At 45.9% G+C, this 23,182-nt stretch overlaps 1 protein-coding gene across 1 annotated transcript in view; it reads left to right on the plus strand.

Moving 5' to 3' along the window:
- The window catches only part of BARX2 (BARX homeobox 2), a 34,234-nt gene extending 19,577 nt beyond the window's left edge, over positions 1-14,657 (plus strand). The window contains exons 2-4 of the mRNA XM_068994732.1: positions 9,794-10,091; positions 12,551-12,635; positions 13,406-14,657. Of these exons, the coding sequence (XP_068850833.1) occupies positions 9,794-10,091; positions 12,551-12,635; positions 13,406-13,660 (638 nt within the window). The 3' untranslated portion in view covers positions 13,661-14,657. The remainder of the gene's footprint in view (positions 1-9,793; positions 10,092-12,550; positions 12,636-13,405) is intronic.
- Positions 14,658-23,182: the final 8,525 nt, after the last annotated feature.

Raw genomic sequence — 23,182 nt, forward strand, 5'->3', positions numbered from 1 at the left:
GATGAGTGCTGACCCTTCTCCTCAGTGATGGAGGGAACTCTTGGCTGAGGTATTTAACATGACTCCATTCAAAAGAAAGAGTTACAAGCTGAAGTTGGCTTAGTGGAGCCAAAGTGTCCCTTGGTGCAGATCTGGGCAGGGAGCTGGTGGATTGTATCCCAGGAACTTCCCTGCACTGCCGGAGTGCTGTTGTTTATGGAGATGTGCTGGTGTTTCTTTCTCTGGGATTGATGATGGTCTGGGCTTAGAATTCCCTCTGAGTCCAAGCAATAAAGGTCTGGAATGGAGGTTCCCTTCCAAATCTGCCTTCCCTGGGGAGCTGTTTGCAGTCACGATGGCCTTGGGCCCATGTATCCAATAAATATTAGGGCAGATCTGCTTGTGTTCAGAGCACCTCCTTTCCCACTGAGTAGAATTTAAAGGAATCATTTGCTAAAGATGAGGAGTCTCAGACAGAGTTCCTTTTGCTTAGCCATTGACAATGAGCAGGACCTCTCTGAGTCATGCTCAGTTTGGCTGGAGGGGGTGGGTTTGAGTCAACGGGGGCTCCCATCAAAAAGGCAGGTTGTCATTTGAGTACGTGAAGCAGAATAATTCAAAGTACAGAAGTGGTGTCTGTTCTGATTCATTCTCTGCTGATGAAGCCACAGTGCCATTACATTTGCCACACGAATTTCTTGAGTGCTGGCCAAATAGATTCTCTAAATGCTTCTTTAAAACAAAATAAATCTTCTTTATATATAAATTTTCCTCTTCACTGAGGATCTGACAAGGTCCTGGCACACTCCTCTGCTTCACTGACAGCCTGGAAGAAAGGCTGCTGTGTGCAGGGACAGCAGCCTATCACACCAGGTGGTGCTGGCTCGTGTCTTTCCAGCAACTCAGAATAAACTTGGCAGCTGGGCATTGTTATCCCAGGATATCCCAGTGATCGCCCCAGGACAGCACAGCCAGGCCTTCCCACTCCGGGTTCAAGGTGCTTTACTACCTCCTCCCCCACTGAACGCCCCTGAACAAAGCCAGTTTGTCAGAATGGTGATCACCAGCCCTGCCAGAAGATCCCTGGTGCCATCCTTCAGGGATCTGGCATTCCTGGAGACACTGATGCTCTAGGTGAGTTTTGGATTGTGTTTTTAAGATGGATAATTGCCCCACATCCAGCCCTGTCCAAGGCAGAGTGTTCCTGTGGCAACAGGGAGTGAGACAAGTCTTGTTCAGGGAGGCTCCCAGACTTCTCAGCTGTTTAAGACCAATTACTTACTTAAACATACAAAAAAGCACGATAGGAATATCAGCTATCATTAATAAGTAAGGATTAATTATTTTTCTGTTGGTTTTTGTGGAGACCTGCAGCATGCACGCCTTGCATCATTCAAACTTATTAATTGCTGTTACTATGGAGAAGTTATACAGCAACTGCTAATGGGGACAGACTTGAAGAGGAAAACCTGGATCCTACAGCTCCAAGAGCTGAGGAAATTTCCCCTGTGGCTTTGAAATTGGGCTGAACTCAGCCACAGCTCCAAGTGTCCCAGACCACAGGGAACAGAACCTGGAGCTGTGTCCAGTGCCAGTCATCCCTGGGGAGTTGTACTGGGATTTGCAGAGTGGGAGATGCTTTGAGGGGGAGCATCTTTTAAGTCAACCTCCATCAACATCAGTGTGTTTGTTTGCAACAGATTTAGCTAAAAACCTGCTCCCCCCAAAAAACTGATTGAAGAGAAAAGGAGCTGTTCTCTTAGGGAAGTTTAAACACGACTCTTGGATGAGCCTAAATTTTCTCCCATCTGAAAATCTGAGGTCAAAAATTGCCATTTGATCAGATGCCAATTTTTTTGCCCACTCCCACTTGGCTCATACAGAGGTACAGACTCCTGAAGAACTGGCCTTCAGTCAGAATGCCTAAAAAAAGGTTCATTTTAGCTGTGCTAAAATTAGCTGCACTAATTTCCTTTTTTTTGTTTTGTTTTCTGTTTTCTTTCTGTGGGCACATGCGGGTGAAATCCTGGCTCCACTGCAGCTGATGGGCATTTTGCCATGGACATCAGTTAGCTCTGGATTTTTTCACAATGAACAGAAGCCATTTGCTACACTTTTTGCTGTGTTGCTGAGTTGCATTTAATGTTTGCAAGACTCATGGTCCTTGTCAGATTAATAGAGTTACTGAAGTGGCAAAAGAGTCTGGTGTGAATGTACCTGCAGTCTTTGGTTGAAGAGCAGTTAAACTTTGCTCCAAGGAGCCTCACTGGTGCTATTTTGGAGTACCAGCAGTGTCTGTATTCCAGCTCTGCACTTAAGATTTCAGGGTTGATTGCTCTGCTTTCCTGTAGCTTCCGTGACACGATTCCTATGGAAATTTTGTCTGTGTGCATTTAGGCTGAGTCTTGAAACTATTTCTGGAAGCTTTCAAAATGTCCCAGAAGTGCCCTTCACCTTTGCTCTTATGCAGAGACTTAACAACTTTGGACACAACTGATTTCCACACGTATCCAAAGAAAGAGAGCAAGTAGAAAAAGAAACCAAACCAAAGATAATTCTGCTCTCCCAAAACAGGGCTTTGAGGTGCTGGAGGAGAAGAATGGCAACAAAGAGCATTTTCAAGCACTCCCAGTTCCAGGATTTCCATTTAATATGCAATAGTCACAGAAAAATCTGCTTATAGAGCTGAGCTATGGCACTTGTAAAGGCTCAGAGGATTATCTGCAGGTTTTCCAGCTCTTCCAATACTAAAAGAGGTATAGGAAATGTAAAAGAGTATCTGAGGGTCATCTTACAGAAAGACTGGAAAGGATGAGAAGAGAATCAATGCCTGAACTAGTTGATACAAAGGGTTCCTGACAAATTACCTGTCTCCACCTCTCTGGCCAAGCTTTGTTTCTAGGGGTGCTAGAAACATCCAATTCCATACTTAGGTACCACCTCTAGGCTCCATTGCCTTGCTCAGGGACAGCTTAGGGAGCCTTTGTTGCTGTGGCTGGACTTGCAGCTCTGAAGGACCATCTGTGCCAGTGTGTCCCAAGGGCTGCTCCATGCCCATACACGGACTCACAGCTGGGAAGTGCCAAGCTGCCAGCACAGTGATCACAACCTCATTAGCCCACCTCTTCCCAGGCCATAATTGGCTCAGGAGCAGCCCTGGCATGGCTCTGCTGCTTCCCATTCTGGTGATAGTGGAGGGGTCTGTTCCCACCATGCTGCATGGCAGAAACATCACCCAGGTCATTTTTTAGACTTGGGATTCAAGTGCTCATGACAGTGCTCCTGTGGGCCAAGCATCTTGGAAAGGGCTGGATCAAGGATGTCTGGGACACGTGGAAATTCCCCTCAACCCTTTCCTCAGCACTTGTTCCTGAGAGGATATGAATTTTTCTGATACATGCACAGCCTGTTGCTGTTCTTCCCTTTCCTCTTGCCTTTATTTATGTCTGTCTCAGGGTGCTTGGTGGAGCACAGCACTGGTCTTGGGAAGAATCCAATGCCTTCTAATAATTTCTAATAGTTAATAAGGAAGAGTCTCCCATGTCTGGGGAACTTCTCAGTGCCTAAGCCTGGTATAAATGGAGCAGAGAAGGTTTAAATCTGATGTCACCAAAAATAGATGAGGTAAGGTCTAACCTGAGTGCAGGAATTGCTTTCCTGCACTCAGTGGGGTTTCTAATGGACAAGAGGGGTGCTGCAGGTCCATGTGCTGCCTGAGGAAGCTCAGCAGAGGAACACAGCCCTTGCACAAGGGTCAGGTTTTGTCTCTGGTCAGCTTTTGGCTGCTCTGGCAACCATAAGGCAAAGTAGCCCATTCTGACTGAGGGGATGTCCTGTGTCCTGCAGCACACTGTGAGTACCTGGATGTTGTCTTTAAGCACTTGGCACTTTAAGCACTTGCTTAAAGCACTTGGCTCCTGGGCCACAATGAGTTCCTGGATTGTACCAGGTCCCTGCTCAGCTCTGGATGAGGTGGTAAAGTCCAGCTGAGATCCATGGAATTGGTATGGTTGGAAAAGCTCTGCTTTTTGGGATCTGTGGTGGAAAAAGTCAACATAATGCCCTCCCCACTAAACAAACTGTGTGTGGTTGAACTAATTCTCAATGTTTCCATGCTTTTATTTTCCTTGCTCCACTCAGGGTTTGCTTATTCCTTTCAGTAGGCTGCCTCCTCCTTCAGCAAAATACAGTTCTTTCCTAAATGAACTCAACTCCTTCTTGGTTCCTTTTGTTTTGACACTCGGGAGATGAGAGATTTATAGACCTTCCTGAGTCATAAATTCATTTTCTTTCATTATTTACCTTTCACTGCAGCCCATTCTGAGTGAGATTTCATTCTGCCTCTGAGCAGGGCTGTCCTGCCAAGAGGAGCTGATCCATAAATCTTTCCTTCCTCTTTCTTTCTTGCCTTCCAAAACAACATTTGGAAACTGAGTTTCCCTGGGAGGAAAACTGTTCTTCCATTGCCGGCAGTCAAACCGCGCAATTAATTAGTGCTTTCCCTTTTCTCTTCCTTCTATTCTGTGTCTGCTGGGCTTGAAATTAAGCCAGGGAGGAGGGAAGGAGGGGGTAAATAAGGGGAAAAGATTTGTTTGAAGTATTTATTTTTAATTACAACTTCTGCAAGGTGATCTGGTGCAGTGGTGGTGTATCCACTGTGTCTTACGTTGTGGTCAGAAGAAGTTTAAAATAAGTTTCTTAGAAACGTCCCAGCAGATGAGTAGAGATGGCTTCAGTTTGGTCTTCTTGATGTAACATCTTGGTCTTGCTGATGAAAACAAATAAGAAGAAAAATCTTTGGATGCATCAAATCATGATACATTTGTAGCAGAAAAATTTGACATATAATTAGGAAACAGGAGTCCAGACTTCTCCCAGACCTGTGTGGCTTGAGTAAGCCAATTCATGCCAAGGTGGAGTGGGCAGTGCTTACTGCAGATCTGTTATTCACTGTACACTGGCTGCCAACGCAGATTTAAATAGCAAAGCAAAATGTTTTCAGATAGTACAAAATGCTCTGCAGATCCAGTATCTTTTTTATTTTTAGCCCTTGGTTAGTTCTAGCAAGAGTGGCCAGATGTTTGCTTTTTGGGGGGGACAGAAATAAGAGCTTTCTTGCTGCTTGAGATTATTCAAATCCTTAGAAAAGAACTACAGGAAAAATTCTGTTGTTTAGGCAACACTCCTTCAGCTGTGCATGGTATGAATATGGAATTATGCTTCTCAAGTATTTGAGAAGTATTCAGCAGCAGAGTGAGGCCAAGACTACCCTAGGCTTTGAGGTGATTAAGATTATTCTAGTAGATAAAACTGGGACTTTTCTGTAGAAAGCCACATAGGAGGGGACCACTGTCCCTGTGAAGATCAGTGAGATCTCCTGAGTCCTAAACCACTGGTGATTTCACCATTGGAGTGTGGGTCCTCTTGACAGTTTTAGATGGAAATACTAAAGTGCTTTAGCTGTGTTTCTGGGGTAGAAAATTCCTCATTTCCTGGCTTATGTGGGCAGCTTTTGGGTTTTCATGTGCAAAAGAGCAGTGGGTCAGAAAAGGTGCTCACACATCAGCACAGGTGAGAACGCATTCAGTGGAAGCACTGTGAAAGGCAGGAATGGAAAAGAAAGAGCTCTTCATTCCATCCATCCCAATCTGGGAGACAGTGCATGTTCACAACAGTGCTCAGCAGACAAGAGCTGCTTGCCAACATTTAATTTGTTGAAGATCAGGAAATTATTCCATTCTTACAATACCATGTCAGTCTAGCAGTACCTTTGAGCTCTGGGGGATGTGAAGTTTAGATCTTGCCTCAGATTTCGTGGTGTTTGGAAGGCAAGGCTTTATCAGGGTGAGAACTGTACTGATGGTTTAAGGGGAGTCCTTAGCAGTGTACCTAGAGACAATGGACTGGTTCAGCTTCAGCTGCTTTGAACTTTGGGATAACTAGATCTAGAGCAGGACACTGAACTTGGGCTTCTTTCTCTGGGATCTGAAAGCTGACCTGTGCAGTGCAGAGGTCAGTTATTTCTGGTTTGCTCTGCATGCAAGGGGCTGCTAAAGCACTGCCCCCTTTCTGACCTGTAGCCTTCCCCCCAAAATATCTGCAGCCTTGAACCCCATGCCTTTTCTAGATGCCATCCTTATTCCTTACTCCATGGCACAACCATCCTGTGTCCTCACCAAGCCGAGGGCACAAAGCTGAGCAGTCTTGTATAAGCTGGGCTGATCATGATGCTTTCATTACTTACGATGGTTTCTAAAAGCACTGTCACAACTGTTGGTGTCAAACCATAAGCAAAGGTTACTCTTACAAGCACAAATGATAACCAAATACATGACACTTAGTGTCAGCAGCCTCACAAATCTGTTCAGCACCTGGAACTCGAATCAGCTTGGCAGTTGTGAACCACAACTTGTGCAGAAGCAGCACCGTGGTTTCAGAAGGGCTGTAAATAAATTTGTGTCCTGACGTGAGCACCAAAAATAAGCATGTGCTGAGCTTTTCTGACTGTTTGGCCAGGGCACAGCTGCTGGCTGCTGAACATTTTGGAAAATGTATCCCCTCATTCAGGTGCTCAGCACTTGAAAACACAGACCCAAACAACTCCGGTGTCATCTGCTTCTCTAATAACCACTGTTGTACCCTGCAAAAATAGCTAAGGCCTTGCTGCTGACCTGGGACAGCAGTTCCTTTAATCCTGATCTTACTTGACTGTAGATACAAAAATGCTGCTAGTGAGGATTTTCTTGCTATTTTCTAAGTCCTTGAGAGACTTTTCTCCCTCACAGAAGAAGTAGCAGAGTTCTGTAAACAACCAAGCCACCTGCAACCTTGAAAAGTCTTGTTTATGGTACAGTAGAAAAATATTTTGACAATGGATGTTTTAGGATTTTAGCCAGTCACCCCAGGGGGTGACTGATCCTTTGTCCAATTAGATTATGAAGAAAAAAGTCTATAAAAGAATTTGTAAAATAATTAAATCGATCAATCTTGCTGCACAATTCCTGCCTGCTGGATCTTCTCTCCTCCTCCCTATGGCTGTGGGACATGGTGATATACCCTAGGGCCTAGGCCTGCAGTAATACTTGACTATTAGAAAAATAGCCTGAAGAGACTTTTCTCTGTTTGATGAAGGCAGATCTTAAGCTCTGGGACGATTGTAACCATCCTCCCCTGCCTTGAAACAGTCCCATGTGCTGCTGCCATGCCATACAGGAAAGCAAATATCCCTGGTTGCTCTGATCTCAAAGAACTTTGCTGACCTCCCTTGAAGAGAGTTCCCTGTAAAAATCCTTTCATCCAGAGGTTTCAGTCACTTGGAGTCTTGCAGGGGCTTCTGAGCTCTGGTGATTTATTATTCATGAGTAATTTTGTGCTTTATGGAGAGCCCTGCTGGAAATATCTGGAGGTACAAAAGTACTGATTAACCAGTGCTCTGGTGCCAAAAGCTACCCATGAGCGAGGGCAGGAATGGGCTGTGGGATAAGGCCTGGAGGATGAACCTGTAGAGGAGCAGGAGCTCTGTGATGGGCAGGTTTGAACCAGGACCCCATAGCAGTGGGATAAGGGGAGGGAATAAGACCCACTCCTTTCTGGAGTAAGCTTATGGACTAAGAACGGGTATCAGTTTTCAGTCTCCTCATCCAGAACAGGGTGGAACTGGGACCCAAGAAACCTCTCGGAGCCTGAGTGACCAAGAGCAGTTGTGTACAGGGGCTGAGTCCCAGGACTGCTGCAAATGAAGACATCAGCACATGAACTCATGGCTCACCCAGGAACACCTCTGATGGTGGAGGTGGCCTCAATGTTCCTGCATAGGACTCTAGAAATGGAGGGACCCTTCGAGGAGGCAAGAGGGGATGATTTTTGGACAAACTTGGCTGAAAGAGAAGAAATCATCTGTTCTACGGGTGGGTCAGCAAGTTTTTGTTATCCCACAGTGTCAGAAATTAACAGTGGTGGGTTGACAAGGAGGACATAGGCTGTGGGAGCAGCATCTGCTTTACCTTCTGTGTAGCTGGGTGGTGTCAGAGGGTGCATAAATACCAGCACAGATTTAGTGTGTAAAGCAAAGGACAGCACACTCTGTCCTAATTTATGATCTTTGAACAGCCACTGAAGCTGTAAATCAAGGCAGAATTTCCACCAGGTTACTCGGTGGTGCTGATCAGCAAAGTCTTCAGCTGGAAAAAATCCACAGAAAGGAAAGGTAGCTAAAGCTGGACACAAGCTAAAGGTTGGCTTGGCAATTCTGATCTCATCTCTCAAGTGCTTTCTGGTGGTTTAAGTGGAAAGCTTTACATTTAATGGCAGTATTTTGATTTTTAGTGTTGCAGAGTTGTGGAGAAGAAAGCAAGACTGAAGCCCCAGTCTGCCTAAACCCCAGTCTGTAGTCACAGCTGTCCTTACATCCCAGTCTGTTGGGATTTGGGGTTTTGACAATAGTGTTCCAAGCTTGCTTTGCAAGTGCCTGGATTTTGTACGACTTGCTGTGGCTGAGGAGAGAAGCGACGACCAACAACCTTTGTAGTTCTTTGATGTACCTTGGGCACCACAGCTCACCTAGGGCCTGGTTCCTGTGATCACAACCCTGCACTTGGGGAGAGGGCTGAGGAATACAGGTCACCAGCAGGCCAGCCTGGCAACTCCTTTCTTCCACTGTGCAGTTACTCACCCTGACACACTCATTGAGGTCTAGAGATCATTATTTTCATTAGTGGTGATTCATGTGAAGGGTTTCACAATCGGGCCTGCTGGTGTAATATGTTCCTTTCTACGGTACCGTTTATCTAAAGATCTCCGAATACTTTGTGTACATTAAATTTTAATCCATGTTTTACCACCAGTGATGTAGGCAAGGAGGATTGTTTCCATATTGCAAATGAGGTAAACTGAGGTACGGAGCAAGCAAGTGACTTGCCCAAGACTCTGCAGGTTGTGTATCTTACAGTGAGTTTACGTTTCTCGTATGTAGCTCAATTTCCCTGCCCAAACTTTAAAGGAACATTCGATTTCCTGGGGCTAAGGCTGAGCAGGAATTTGCTATAGCTGTAAATCAGAAGGCCTGATGTGAATCAGAACTTCCTCTAGTGTTTGGGAATATTTGGATTTGTCATGCCAGAACAGCCCTGACCTGAAAGGATTGGAGCAGAACTGGTTTGTTTTTAGGGCTGGTATCAACTGGTTGTGTAAGATGCAAAGTTCAGTCAGTGAAGAACTCTTGGGATCTATGCATCCTCATCTTCCTGCATGGTCAGCAGGATCAGTGTGGGCAATGGAGGATGAAAGTGGTTCTGATGCAGTGGCCTGTTAGGGGATGGGATGAATTGGACTGAACTGGACTCTGTTGTCTGCTACCTGCAAGGAGAGGGGAGGTGACTGTCTCAAGTGAGCCCTGTCCTAGTTTCCCCAGGGAAACAAAGTTGGGAACAGAATGGGGATAGATTTCATCTTCTGCTTGGAGCCTAAGCTCCTGCAGTAATTAGACAGATGATTTCAATGGTGTGTGCTATAATAGCTCCTAAAAAAGGAGTGGAAAGGCAGTCCTTCCTTTTCCTGTCCTAGGGTTAGGGTCAGGGTCAGGGTTAGGGTTAGGGTTAGGGTTAGGGTTAGGGTTAGGGTTAGGGTTCCCCAGCCCAAGGGAAGCTGTGCAATGTGGGAGAAGGTAGCAGGTCCAAAGCGTGGAATATTCTGCCTTGTGGTCTTTTAACAAGCAAATGGCAGACCCAGGAAAGGTATTCCTGTCTCCCTGCTCTCCCCAGCTGGAACACATCAGCACTGAACTGACCTTCATCCCCCTCTGCTTCCTCCCTGCCAGGGTCGCCGTCTCTTCGGGCGTATCCTCTCATCTCCGTCATCACCCGGCAGCCGCCCGTGGTGCCCCAGCTGCTCCCAGCTGCCAGCAGCTCCCGGGTGCTGCCAGCCCAGCCCTGCGGGAGGGTCACAGGCACAGAAGTTTCCCCCAGCGAGCCCCAGGGCAGCAGCGAGTCGGAGGCAGAGCAGCCCCCGCCACGCTCGAAGAAGCCGCGCCGGAGTAGGACCATCTTCACCGAGATCCAGCTCATGGGCCTGGAGAAGAAGTTCCAGAAGCAGAAGTACCTTTCTACCCCTGACAGGTAGGTGGGTTGCTCACACCAGGAGTAGGGATGAGCAAAAGGGCTGCTCCAGCCCTGCTCAGCTGTTCCACACTGAACATTCCCTGGATGGGGGGTGCTGCCTATGGCTCCACCGAGGTGCCTCTGCCATTGGCCATGGCCATGGGCAGGTAACCAGATGCAGTTTCAAGGCTTCTTTACCTGGGATCAAAGGTGACACAAATAGGTCATATCAATGGAAATGCCAGATGATGATACACGTGCCTGGGAGCAGGTCTCCAGGCTCAGAGATCTTCTCAGAGCAGAAGGATCTCTGCCTTTCCCATTCCTGCTGCACACTCTGAAAAAAGACAGAGCCTGTCTCCCCTGGGATCTGCTGGTGGATGGCTGTGTGTCCATGGCTGCTGTGTGTCCATGGTATCTTCAGCTGGCTCCTGAGCTGGGTTTTGTCCAGCACCTTGGGCAGCAATGCAGTGGGAAGGTGGTGGCCTGTCCATAAGCTTGGAAAGCAGAGCCTGGGGTTGAAAGCTGCCTTACCAAGGCACAGGCAAGTTCTTAGGCACTACTTGGTACTCCATGGGCAAACCAGACTAGGGGAGGTTTTAGCTTTTTTAAGGGCTTTGAATCCTACTCTGCAAATTTAAATTGTAGAAAAATGATCCATCCAATTCCTAGGAGGTTTGTAAACCTGGAGAAGGTTTGAAAGGTATCAGTCCCTGCACTCCACAGAGGGCAGGGTCCCAATATTTAAATTGATTTTGAAGACGGCATTTTCTGCTCCTACTGCCTGCCACCAAATTGCAGCAAGACCAAATTTCCTGGCCATGGCCAGCCTGTCTCATGAGTTTCGGAGCTCCTGCTGTGCCTGCACTGACTCCTCACAGCTTCATATCACCAGATGGTTGACACTTTGCTGAAGCACTCGAGGCTGGTAATTAATAATCTCATATGACTGTTCCTCGGCTTCATTGAGGCCGATGAGCAGTTCCTGCCCATGTACCACTTCCCCTGTGTTTGTTTCCTTGGGTTTCCAGGCAGTGCTGGTTGCACTGAAGTGTGTGGCAAGAGATGGCAGCTGGGTGCAGGTAATCCAGGTGTTACCAGACATGTGCACTGAGGCATGAAGGGTTGGCTAAGCCGTGCTTCTCTCTGCTAGCTCGTGGCTGGAAACGTGGTGGCAAAGCAGTGGACTGTGGTCTGTGTTCACTCCTGCAGCTTTTGGCCTGGATAGGAGATTGTGCCCCTGGGAGGGCACCTGAAGGCCCTGGTTTATCCATGGTGAGGGAGTGCAGGACATCGGGGTAATGACTCTGACATGTTCTCCTCTTAACAGTAATGGTGTCTTAAATCAATGGCTTCAGATGTGAGGTAGTGGCATAACAAGCCTACAGGTCCAGAGTGAATCCAGAAGTGGAGAGAAGCATGAATCCTTGAGTGTGAGGTGGAGCCCTGAGAGCTGTTGTGGGGTATGTGGGTGTTTACAAATGTAAATCTGGTTGCCCAAGGAGCCCAGCTGTAACCAAGGTTTTATTATGAAAACCTTGGCCGACAAATGTGTTCCCCCATCCAAAGGCAAGGAGATACTTGCCAAAAAGACAGAGAATCCAGAACACTGGAATGGGGCTCTGAGTTGGAGCTGTCCTACCTGCAGGACTTGCATGACTCTGAGGGGCACTTTCCCAGCATGGCTGAGGATTTCCAACTCCATCCCTTGTGCAACTCCATTGCAAAACTGCCAGATGCACGGTGCTGTCACCTGGGGGGAAGGATCAGAGCTACTCTGAACCACATTTGCTTAATATCCTGGGCTTTAATACAGAAATAATGAATGGGTTCATATGAACTTGCATGGGTTGGAGGTTTGTAGAGGATGAATCAGGGCTGTCTGCTACATATACCCTGCAGCTAAATATGCAAAAAGTAAATTCACTTAGAAGCCTAAATTGCCTAAATAGCAGAATGTATATGAAATTAATAGATTTAGACATACTACTACTCCATGAAAAATGAGCAAGTACCACGATCCCCATTCTGAAGGTAGTGAGGAAGAAATATGATACAAAGAGTGGCACTTTCAAAGGCAGGCTGATGCTGGGTGTCTGTTCCTACATGTTTGCTTCAGATACCAGAGACCTGTTTTCCACATACATGTTGTACTAGTAGCACCTAACTCATGCACAAACATGGAGTATCAGCAGTGGGAGTGCAGCAGGTTCATGTTTCCAAGAGGGCAGAGAAACCCTGCCACTTCTAGGAGGAGAAAAGATAATAGAGAGCTTGCAAACACCTGCATCTTCCAGAGGAGCATCTGTCTTTGCATCCTAAATTCATGGGTTTTACCACTTTTGTGTGACTGTTCTCAAAACAACTGATCACAGAGACACTGCTGAATGCTCTTAAAGTGTTGGACTGCCTGGACCTGGCACCTGAGCTCCTCTTGGCTTCTGTAAACCTATTTTGTTATCTGGTTTGTCTCCCAGGCTCGACTTAGCCCAGTCCTTGGGGCTGACTCAGCTCCAGGTGAAGACGTGGTATCAGAACCGCAGGATGAAGTGGAAGAAAATGGTGAGGGGGTCCTTGTCATTTCTCCATGGCTCTTAAAAACTGATTGCAAAGAACAGATTTGGAAGCTGAACATAGTGGAGTGACTTGTGTCTATTTATACCAAAATTTGTTTTATTCCTGATCACTTCTCACAGAGATGGTCTCTTTTTTTAAAGTGTTCATACTGTAGCATATGTGGTGGGCTAGAGGGGATCAAAGGCAGTAGGAGGAGAACAAAGCAAAGGGGTGAAAGAAATGAGAATAGAACTGAGGGAAGAGCCAAAATATCTCCTTCTGCATTTTTGGCATTTGTGTGATCTCAGTGCTTCTGGGATTGGTTTGATGCATAGACAAAAAAGACTGTGTTGCTTTATGGAAACAGAGCAGTTTTGAGTGCTGATACCATTAATTTTTGCTTTTCATATCTTCCTTTCACCTTTCACTAATTCTCATCTTCATGGTCCTTTTCCCATTAAAATGCTTTTTATAAAGGACAACCACCCAGTAAATGCTGGTGGGAACATGATGATGTGACATTATCTAGTGGAGGTGCCCATGTTTTCTGATCTGGGAGAGGAGATGCAGTTCCAGGCTGTTCCTTTGGATTTATGTGGCACCTTCAGAAGTTACTGTCACTTCAAACAAATTTGGTATTAGCTTGGATACAGATCCTTGGCTGGAGTGTCTTGTTGCTGCAGGGATGGTATGAAGAGAGAGGGAATTAGACACAGGAACAGGATGCCTGAGACCAGCAGAGTTCAGGATCCTGATGGGTCGTCTCTTTGCTCCAGGTGTTGAAGGGTGGACAGGAAGCTCCAACGAAGCCCAAAGGCCGTCCAAAGAAAAACTCCATTCCCACCTCAGAGGAGATCGAAGCAGAGGAGAAAATGAACAGCCAGGCTCAGAGTCAGGAGCTGGAGGGATCTCAAGCCTCTGAGGAGCCAAAACTGACAGAGGAGAAGCCAGAGGAAGTCCTGCTGGAGACAGAGAAGTCTCCAGAACATCTACCAGAGCCTTCCTCAGAGGAGACTACACCGTTAAGTTAAAAGGGAGAGAAAGGAGAGGAAAAGAAAAGCAAAATAAAGATAAAAGAGAAAAACCAAAACCAAATATATATATGTATATATATATTTAAATATGTATGTAATGGTGTGTGTGTACGTATATATATATATATATTTATCTATATATATATATATGTAGACCTTTTGTATAAGTCTAAAGATTGGTCACTTTGTGCCTTTGGGACTCAGCCATCACGGGCCAGGTGGAACAAAGGCATCCTGTGGGAGTGGTGCCAGCCTGTTCCTCTGGTGGGTGCCTGAGCCTTCCTGCAGAGAGGGCCAGGGTTGGGATGTGTTTCCAGGGAAAACCACACCCAGAACTCCAAGACAGCTCCTTGAGAAGCCCAGGGCTCTCCCAGGCAGTGGGAGGCAGGTGTGTGGCTGTGTTGGAGGATCAGTGTGTTCCCTTGGCTTTATCCTTGGCCTGTGTGGTGCCAGTGGACAAAGAGCTTGGCCTGGGCTCAGATCAGGGACAGGAATGGGAGCTCTGACAGCACCATTTCCTCTTGTAACCAGCACTTCATTCTCTTAGGGATGGGCCCGACTTAAACCATTTTAGGAAACGGTTCAGACCCCCAGGTTTGCTTTGGGCCAGGTAAGATCAAAGCTTCTGAAGGGAGATCCATACCTGGGTCAGCTCCAATTGCCTCTCCTTGGGTTGTTTGGGTGCCGTGTCTGAATTTGCAGTGGTCTGGGATGAAACTTGGAATAAGATGAGCATTTGGATATAAGTCTGCTCCAAAAGCTTTGGGATGCTTGGATCTGGGACTTTTTCTTTGGGCCCACTTCTAATTTTTGTAGGGATTTTTTAAATGAACCATTAAATGTTTTCAGGGTTTGGGGGAAATGATGGATTTCCAAAGTTGCTGCAGGAAGTTGGCATTTGTTTAAGATGTGTGCCAAGAAAAGATGGGCATCATGTTTCATAGAGTCTTGTTAAGGGTGCATTTTGCCCAAAGGCTGCAAGAGATGTATTAAGATAACCTTTATTTTTTAATTAAAAATAAAATGTATAAATCAAACAGTTGTTGCTGTTGTTTCTCTTCCAGAGATTCTCATTTCAGAACGTCAGGCAGGGGCTTTTCTGGAATGGGTTTTTCTATTCCAACAAAATCTGGAGAAAATGGAAGTCATCAGATTTTCCTTAACATCACTGCACAACAGGCTCTGTGTAAACTATTTGTAGCACTTGCTAAGGGAGGTGAGGGTGCTGTGAATGCCACCTTGTCACTGGGTGAATGTGTCAGAAGGAGGGCACTATTTTCTGTCACCTCCACCAGTTTTGGACACACATTTATTGGCTCTTTGTGGGCCTGTGAGGATGATTTCTGAATATCCCCTTTTTGGGGTGGCAAGGATTCACATGCAGATCTCAAACTGCTTATCCAAGCAGTGTTGAGTGGGGAAAAAGGGATTCTTTTTCCCCCAGTTTCTTGCTCAGTGGTGTTTGGAAGTGTCTGATTCCAGCTCTGCATTAGCTCTGTGTTGCATCAGGTAACTTAAAATAGGCATTTGGTAAAGGATTTGTGCAGTTTATTTTCATGGATGAGTGTCCCAGCCTGGCAAGACTCTTTTCCACGGCTGCCATGTATCAAACCCTTCCTGTTGTTTGTTCTCCATCCTGTCAGTGACTGAAGATGTGCTTTAAAACTTGAAAATGGCTTTCAGAAAGGCAAAAATAAACAAGTCATATAAGCCACAGTGATGTTTGTGGGACATCCTCTCCTAGAACAGTGCTAATGTTATAAAATGTGGGTGACTCCTCGAAGAAATGGATCTGTATAGTCCTGCCTGGGGACTAATTTTTGAAATGGCTTAACAGAGAAATGCTCTCCAGGTAATCCTCTCTGTGCTACTCTCCATGTGTATTTACAGTGTGAGAGACAAAGATTACAGCTTCATGTGGGGAAACTCTAGCTTTAGCCAAGCCAGGGTGGGACATGCTCCACTCCCTGTGTGTCCAATACACAAGAATCAACTTGGAAAAGGCAGCCACTGGTTTAAGTGCATCCACAGGATTGCACCTAAACCCAAACCAAATCTGCCAGACCTGGGCAACACTCATTTGCAATGAACTTGGAAAATAGCAGGTATCTGCTACCTTTTAGCTCCTTTTTTCTGTGTCACAGTGAGCTAGTAATGGGATGAAACATTTCCCTCTTGCCTGTTGTGTAAGAAACACAGGTTGTGAGCTGCAAAGTGTTTTCTCTGCCATTAAATTCATCAAAACTTAGTTGTCTTTGAACATTTTTCTTTCCACAGAGCCCTGACATGCTCGTGACACAGCCCCAGTGAGAGGCAAAGGTGCTGAGGCAGGATTTTGCTGCTTGTCTGGAGCTATGAAACAATGTCTGAGTTGTTGCACATTCTTTATCTGTGGATGTCTTTTTTTTTCCTCTTCTTTCCAGAATTGTGCTGTAGTTCAACCATATCTATTGGACTAGAAATGACATTTAATTTAAAAAAGCCTATGGCCTGTTTATACAGGAATTAGATTAGATGGTCTATGAAATCTGTAATCAGCCTCTATTGTTCTTGGATAGTGGCATCAGCACTCTTATCTGCACAGAAAATGTTTCCACAAGTCTTAAGTGCTGCAGTACTCAGGGAGAGTGAAGAGAGCAATTGACTGGAAATCATTTGTCCAATAATGAGTTTCACCATCAGGTTGCAAAAAAACTCTGCAAGAGTTTCTACTTAGTTGATTTGTAAGCCTGAACAGCTGATTAAATCAAATTCTGTGTGCAGATCATTCTAGAAACAAAAAGCTGACTGTCAGGGAAGGCATCAAAGATTTTTCAACTTCTCTGAGTCAAAGTGAAATATTTTGTAATGAATCTGTTCTCTTCCAGACCAGGCTGGACAGGGCTTGGAGCACCCTGGGACAGGGGAAGGTGTCCCTGCCCATGGCAGGGGTGGCACTGGATGAGCTCTTGGGTCCCTTCCAACCCAAACCATCCTGGGACTTTTTTAATTGAAAAAAAACCCCAAGCAATCAGAGATGTACTGTGAGCACAGCATTTGGAAACTTCAGTATTTTCTTCAACCAAAAGGTTTTTCATAAAATGGACAATGGAAATGCATTTTCTGGTTTTTTTTGCATTTGGTACCCAGAGGATTTGTCCAACTTGAGGAATTCTGATAGATTTACATAACAGAGTGGGGAAAGAAAAGTAGAAACAGGAAAAAATATCCCTTTCTTGCCCTGAGATAGGAAGTGGTGTGTGGTGTTTCTTTGCTGTCCTATGAAACAGATAAATATCAGAATACAAAATTTCCAAAAATTTTAATGAGAGGTTTCAAAGTCCCAAGGAAAGCAAAGCTGGCCATTTTCCAACAAAGGGTAAAGTAAGTTTTACGAAATGACATTTCCCACTTCCCAGATGCAAATAATTGTTTCTGACTCAGCCCCACTTTAGAGTGGGAACAGTTCCAGTGATTTTTAATTTTTTTTTCCCCTTGTTAATCCCATTCTAATCACTTATGAGTCAATCTGGGTAAAAATGCAATTCTCTTACTGTCTGGGCTAGTTTTTAATGAGTCCATAAGACACTGAAGATGTTTTTGTTCCTCTTTTGGCTGAGGAGCAATCTTAACGTCTTATTTTTCAACGTGATTATTTAAGTGCAGAATCAGCTCTCAAGATGCTCTCTGCTGCTGCTTTACTGAATGACTTTCACTGGTAATCTCCTGAGTGATCATGGAAAGCACATTCAGAACGTGTGTTTGGATGGAGGGAAAGCAGCAGGGAAGAAATGGGGAAATAATGGAATTACTTGTTGGCCAAATCCTTTCATTCTTTTGCCTGTTGCATGCTACGTCTGCAAATGGAGTAAAATTACAAATTCTAGTGGGACTAAACATAGGGATCCCAGCTACTCTTGGAGGCAAGGGCTCCTTTTCCTCTTGCTTTAAGGTTTTTCCTGCTTTGGGCTTATTTTTGGTCTGGTCACTGAAATGCCAAGAACTGAGTGACTCTTCCAGTGCCCTTGGGCTGAGCTGAGTTGGGTTTGAAGGCTGGGTTGGGGTTTAGCCCTTAACAGGAGCTGTGGGCTGAAAGTTGTGCTTGCCTTGTGCTCCTAAGACCCAGAAGAAGAGCACAAGCCTGACTCCTGGCACCTGAGGTGAACCACAGGGCGCTGCTCCCTGAGGAAATCTGCACAAACAGTCCCATCCTCACCCCCAGTGACAGCCAAGGGCTGCCTGGGGCCTTTGGGCTGGCCCTGGAGATGGTTTCATTCCTTTAAAAGCCTCTTGACTGTTGTGCCTCCCAGGATCTGCTGTCCCAGGACTGCTGGTTGCTCATCCCAGAAATCTGGCCAGAGACAAGAACCTTTGGGGTTGAGCCCTGATGATGTTCAGGGGTATTTGGCTCCCAGTCCTGGCAGAAGGGAACAAGCCCCGATGTCGAAATCCCAACTCCCCTACAGGGAGGGGAAGTGCTCATATCCGGAGTTCTGGCTGGGACCCACCTTTTATTGTACCCACTGCTGAGATAATTTTGCAAAGCACTGAGCTCATCCTGCAGGATGGTTCCCCCAGGTCCCAGCAAGGATGAATAAGGAAAAAAAAAATAGTCTTTATTCATTTAACTTCAGGCCAGTACAAAGAAATTTGGTGTTTGGGTGGGTTTTCAGTTTTCCCCCTCTCAATCATCTTTTCTCAGCAGCAAAATGGAAAAAGACAGTACAAAAGAATGGACTGAAAAGAAGAGGAGAGAAGGAGCTGAAAGAAAAAACAAAGGGGAAGAGCTTAACTGCATCAACCTACATGGAAAATAAAAACCAGAAAGAAAAATAATCATGGTGAAAAGTCAACCTCTTTTTTTTTTTTTTTTTGGACAGGTGAAGCTCTAGTTCTGCAAAGAGGTATTTTTCAGTGGTTTAGCTGTATGTGCAAGGATGATGAATGACTGTTTTTTCATAAGTTTCCTTTTATGCAGTACAAATTAAAATATAGCTGGGTAAAGAACCGTTCTTGGATTAGACTTGAGCTACGATACAGGATTTGGGCCCAAATCTTGACAAAGGCAGAGGTTTGGCGAAGTCTAGATTCTGTGGAATCTTAGATGCTGGGCATGAATATCCTGTAAGAACCTCACTCCTCTTTCTTCCCAGGTCTGGTACTGCCAGGTAGGATTTATCAGGCTTTATTGTAAACTGAAGAATAGGTGGTTTGGGGGCATCAATCTTTGGAGCACAGTAGCTTTCCATTATTGTATTGTAGCTGCAATTTAAATCTCTTAAATTCGTGATATTTGGTTTAAATTACAGTCTATAAACAGGCTAAAAAACCCCCCAACTTGTCCCTTGTCTTGTGTCTAGGAATCCACAACTGGGTACAAGCCATCGACCTTGAAGTCCTGGAGTTAAACTTCATGAGGGTGATTTTCAATGCAGGGATTTGAACCCTAAAATCTAAATATATTTTTCCCTGGCAGAAATAGATCAAATCTGATTGTTGTTTTTGTTTAAACCAGACACCCGCTGGTTTCTAGGCTTTCCCCACTAATTCCAGTCCCTTCCTGTATTATAAACCTCATAGTGTCCCAATGCAGTGGAATTATAGTCACTGCTAAAAGGAGGCCTCTGGATCTGCTGGGATCCATGGGTAAAACGATCCTGTCCCACAAGGAGAGTTGTGGACAGCTGCCAATGCACAGGGAACCCTCTGCAGGCTGCTCTGCCAGGTCCCTTCACTGCTGGAAACACTGGAGCTCCTGTTTGGTCAAACAATTGAGAGTAATAGAAAGTGTTACTCACTAGGAGAAGTTCTTAAACCATAGGCAGCCTGCCTCCTGCACGCAGGTGGAGTGGGGACTTTCCCTCCAGAGATTACCAAAGAACAAATTTATCAAGGAGAAATTTCAGGAGCCAAAATTTCCTGGGGAAGAAGGTGGCAGAGGCTGCTGAGTGCTAACAAAAGCAGAGGAAGTGATGGTACCCCTTGGACAAATGCTTCTAATATTTGCATAAACCAAAGGAACCAAACCCTCCTAGAGAAAACAACAGCGAAATATTTCAGGCCTTCTATGCTTCCCAATGGACCATTAATGTTCTTCCCAAGCAGGAGTCAGCCTTGTCAGGTGGAGAAGGTTCCAATTTCCTGGACCCTTCTCACCACACCCAAAGCCAGCTCTCACTTAGGCCAAAGCAAAACCTTCATCAGCTGCAGTACCCAGTTCTGATGCTGATCCTTGCAGACCACGATGAGTTCAGGCAGGTTTGGTGAGGACAAAGAGTACAAGGGACCCTGAAGCCCAGCAAGGTGTCACGGAGGCTGCTGCAGAAAAGGAATTAAGTGAAAGCAGGTCTGAGAACTGTCTGAAATCAGTCAGGTCCTGCTATTTATGCTGGAAGGAACTCACTGTGAGAAAGCTTTCAGCAGCATTCCTTCCTGTCCCATCTTGGGTGGCTGTTCCAGCAGTGTCACCTTGTCATTACAATGTCATAGTAGTACTCTTAGTTACACTTACTCTTATAAAAGTAACGAGAAAAAAGAGGAGTAAACTGTCATGAAAACAGCAGGGCCCCATCCTTGAGGCTGCTGCAGATTGTTGTGGCTTTCAAGAACTTCTTAGCAAGCCAACATTAGGGGAGGGGGGTTATTTGTAAAGCCAGATCACACAGCTCCCTGTGGTGCTTTCCTGGTGCCTCTGGAAAATTCAGATTCTCCTATAGATCTGGCAGCTCAATGAGGAGCAAACAAGCTGAAAGTGGTGGATTGAAAGTGATAAATGCACAAGTAGGTCACAGGCTGCGAGTTCTTGCTCACCGTGATTCTGCTGAGAGATGGTGGCACCAGATCAGTGAGGAGACACTTCTCCATCATCCATCCCTGTCCTTGGTATGTCAGTGCATGCACAAGCCTTGGTGCCCTGGGTCCAAGGTCCTGCCAGGAGGGATGGGAACTTCCCTCTTCTTATGGACCTTTGGATAGCCCTTAATTCTGTCTCTCTTCCCACCCTTCCTACCTTGGACACTTCCTGATCAATGTTGTTCCCACAGGAGGTCCTTTGGCAGCTGGGGAATTGCACCTCCAGGGATTCCCAGAGCTGTGACCCACCAGTGCTGCCGGGTTTAGAGCAGCAGACACCCGAGTGTGCTCCCAAACCACAGGCTGCCACACCAGGGCTGCTCTCCACATCTGGGGCAATTGCTCTCTTCTTCCTGTGCTGTGCCCATCCCTGGGTTGGTGTGGGAGGATCAGGAAGCATGCCTTCGGTCTCAGAGGGTTGATCCCTGCCAAACAAGGGATGCAGAGCATCAGCTCTCTGCAAACCTCAACGAGAACAAAGCTCTGGAGTCTGGGCCACCTCAGGAGGGACAGCAGCTTTCTGTGCTGGGATTTGCACACAGAAGCTGCTTCATGGTGAAAATTAACAGCAGCTAACCCATAACCTCACCTGCTCCTCCACATGGAGATATTTCTATTATTTGGGTGGGGAGCATGACTCAGAGAAACTATTTCCTCCCCTGTCCATGATTTTCATTACTGAAAAGACAATGGCATTTTCCCCCCTGTGTTTCATTTTGTGTTATTTAGGATAATGATGCTGATAATAATCCCTGATAATGGGATTAGAAGCCCAGACTGGGAGTTACCTGCCTTATTCTCCATGTGCCTCAGCAAATATTTACCCCTGAGGTAATAATTAGATCCGTTCCTGCAGTGAAAAGTCACCGTCTTGCGCAGTGAGATGAAGGTGTCAGAGAGCAGAGGATGGCTTGGTGTTTGTTCCAACCTCTTGTCAGGAGAGAGGGAACAGCTCATTTTTGAAGCATCAGCCAGTCCTTTACCTATTAAATCTGAGGTTCATTGTTCCCCTTCCCCAGGCCCTGCCCCTCTCCTTGTGCCATGTTACCACCCTGGGATAAGGGAAAGCCCCTGAACTTTATCCTCCCCCTGATAGGAACTGATTAGAAGCTGTAGAACAGTCCCTACACCCTTTCCCAAGGAATGCTCAGCTCCCTGGCTCCCAGCCCTGGGCTGGATCAAGCCAAGCGTGCTGACCTTTCGGGCACAGCATGGAGCCCATCTGCTCCAGCAGCAATTTGGGAGCCCGAGGCAGCAGAGTGAGATTTTTGTGATTTATTCAGCATTCTACACACCTCGTGTGGGACATGGGCCCAGGACAAGAGCCAAGATAAGGTTTCAAAGTCTGAAATTGAGACATTTTGGAAGGAAAGCTGATTTTGAAGCAGCAGACAATGCTCCCTCTGAAGGTGCTGAGCTCCTTGGAGCGTCACACACCTCTCCCTTAGCCCTGGTCCCCCAAAATCAGGAATTACTGCAGATCCAGCCCCTTGCCTGCAGAGGCAGGATGGTTTCCTTCCTTTCAGAAACCCAAAGCTTTCTACATTTTAGCTCTTTTTCAAGATCTGCTCTTAGCAAAGAAACTGAGCTCTAGTTGTGCACAATAAATCTGGAGCAGGGGAACAGGGGAGGGTTGCCAAACCATTGATGCTCCCTGAGTGCTTCCCAGAGCCGGGTGTCCTCCTCCTTGGATCGTATTTGGATCAGTTTCATTTCCTGCTTGTTCCTCCTTGCAGCGAACATTGATTCAGCTCGGTGTAGTTACAGCAACAGCAGAGCAGGAAATGCATGCTTGTGAAACAGAACACAAATGTTCCCCTTTTCCCTGTGCAGGTTCTGTGCAGGTAGTGCTGGGGGTGCCTTCTCAAGCTGGGATCATGGCAGGAGATAAAAGTCAGGATTAGCAGGGTTGTTTGGGTTGCAAGACCAGGTTGTTGCAATTCCATGCTTGTTCATACTTTCTCTTTCATAAATATTTCTGTTTCTGATAAAAACAAATGGAGGGGGTTTTAGGTTTCTACTCCTCTTGGAAAGCTGTGGCAGAGGCCAATTCCTGTGGCAGCCCTTCATTAAATTATCTGTTGAGGTCTCTGTGTGTCCCATTTCATGGCCTTTTTTTTTTTTCCTGGCATTGTCCACTGCCACAAGCAGTTTTCCCTCTCTGCTGCTTCTCTCCTCAGGTATTTAAAGCTGGGGATCAGATCTCCATGCAATCTTCATCCTGTCAGGCCCTTGGAGGCTTGTCCCATGAGATAATCTCCTTCCCAGGATCACTCCCATATCCTTTTGCTGTTTCTGTTCCAGGCTGAATTTATCTCTCTTGAACACAGGTGATGAAAACCATACACGTTGCTGTAGTGAAGGTCTTACAGCAGCACCACCTCCGTCCCAGATACCTCATCTGGCTCATTTTGGAGTTTAAATTGTGGGGTTTTTTAAGGTGGGCCACCTGATTTTGGTAGCCAGAGACCTCATTTAGTAATTCAGTGGTTTGCTTCCACATGGTTTGCTTCTGCCATATCTCATCCCTGAATCTCCTGTTTTCCTGCAGGTTGTACAATTCCTTGGGTAATGGCAATCTGACTCAGCTTTTTGTCATCAGCAAACTTTGACGGCTCAACTCTGCTTTTACTGCCCAGGGTTTTAATTAAAGACTTATATAAAATTAATCTCAGCTGGAATCCTGAA

This window comes from Aphelocoma coerulescens, chromosome 24, assembly GCF_041296385.1.
Source record: "Aphelocoma coerulescens isolate FSJ_1873_10779 chromosome 24, UR_Acoe_1.0, whole genome shotgun sequence".
Taxonomy (NCBI): Eukaryota; Metazoa; Chordata; class Aves; order Passeriformes; family Corvidae; genus Aphelocoma; species Aphelocoma coerulescens.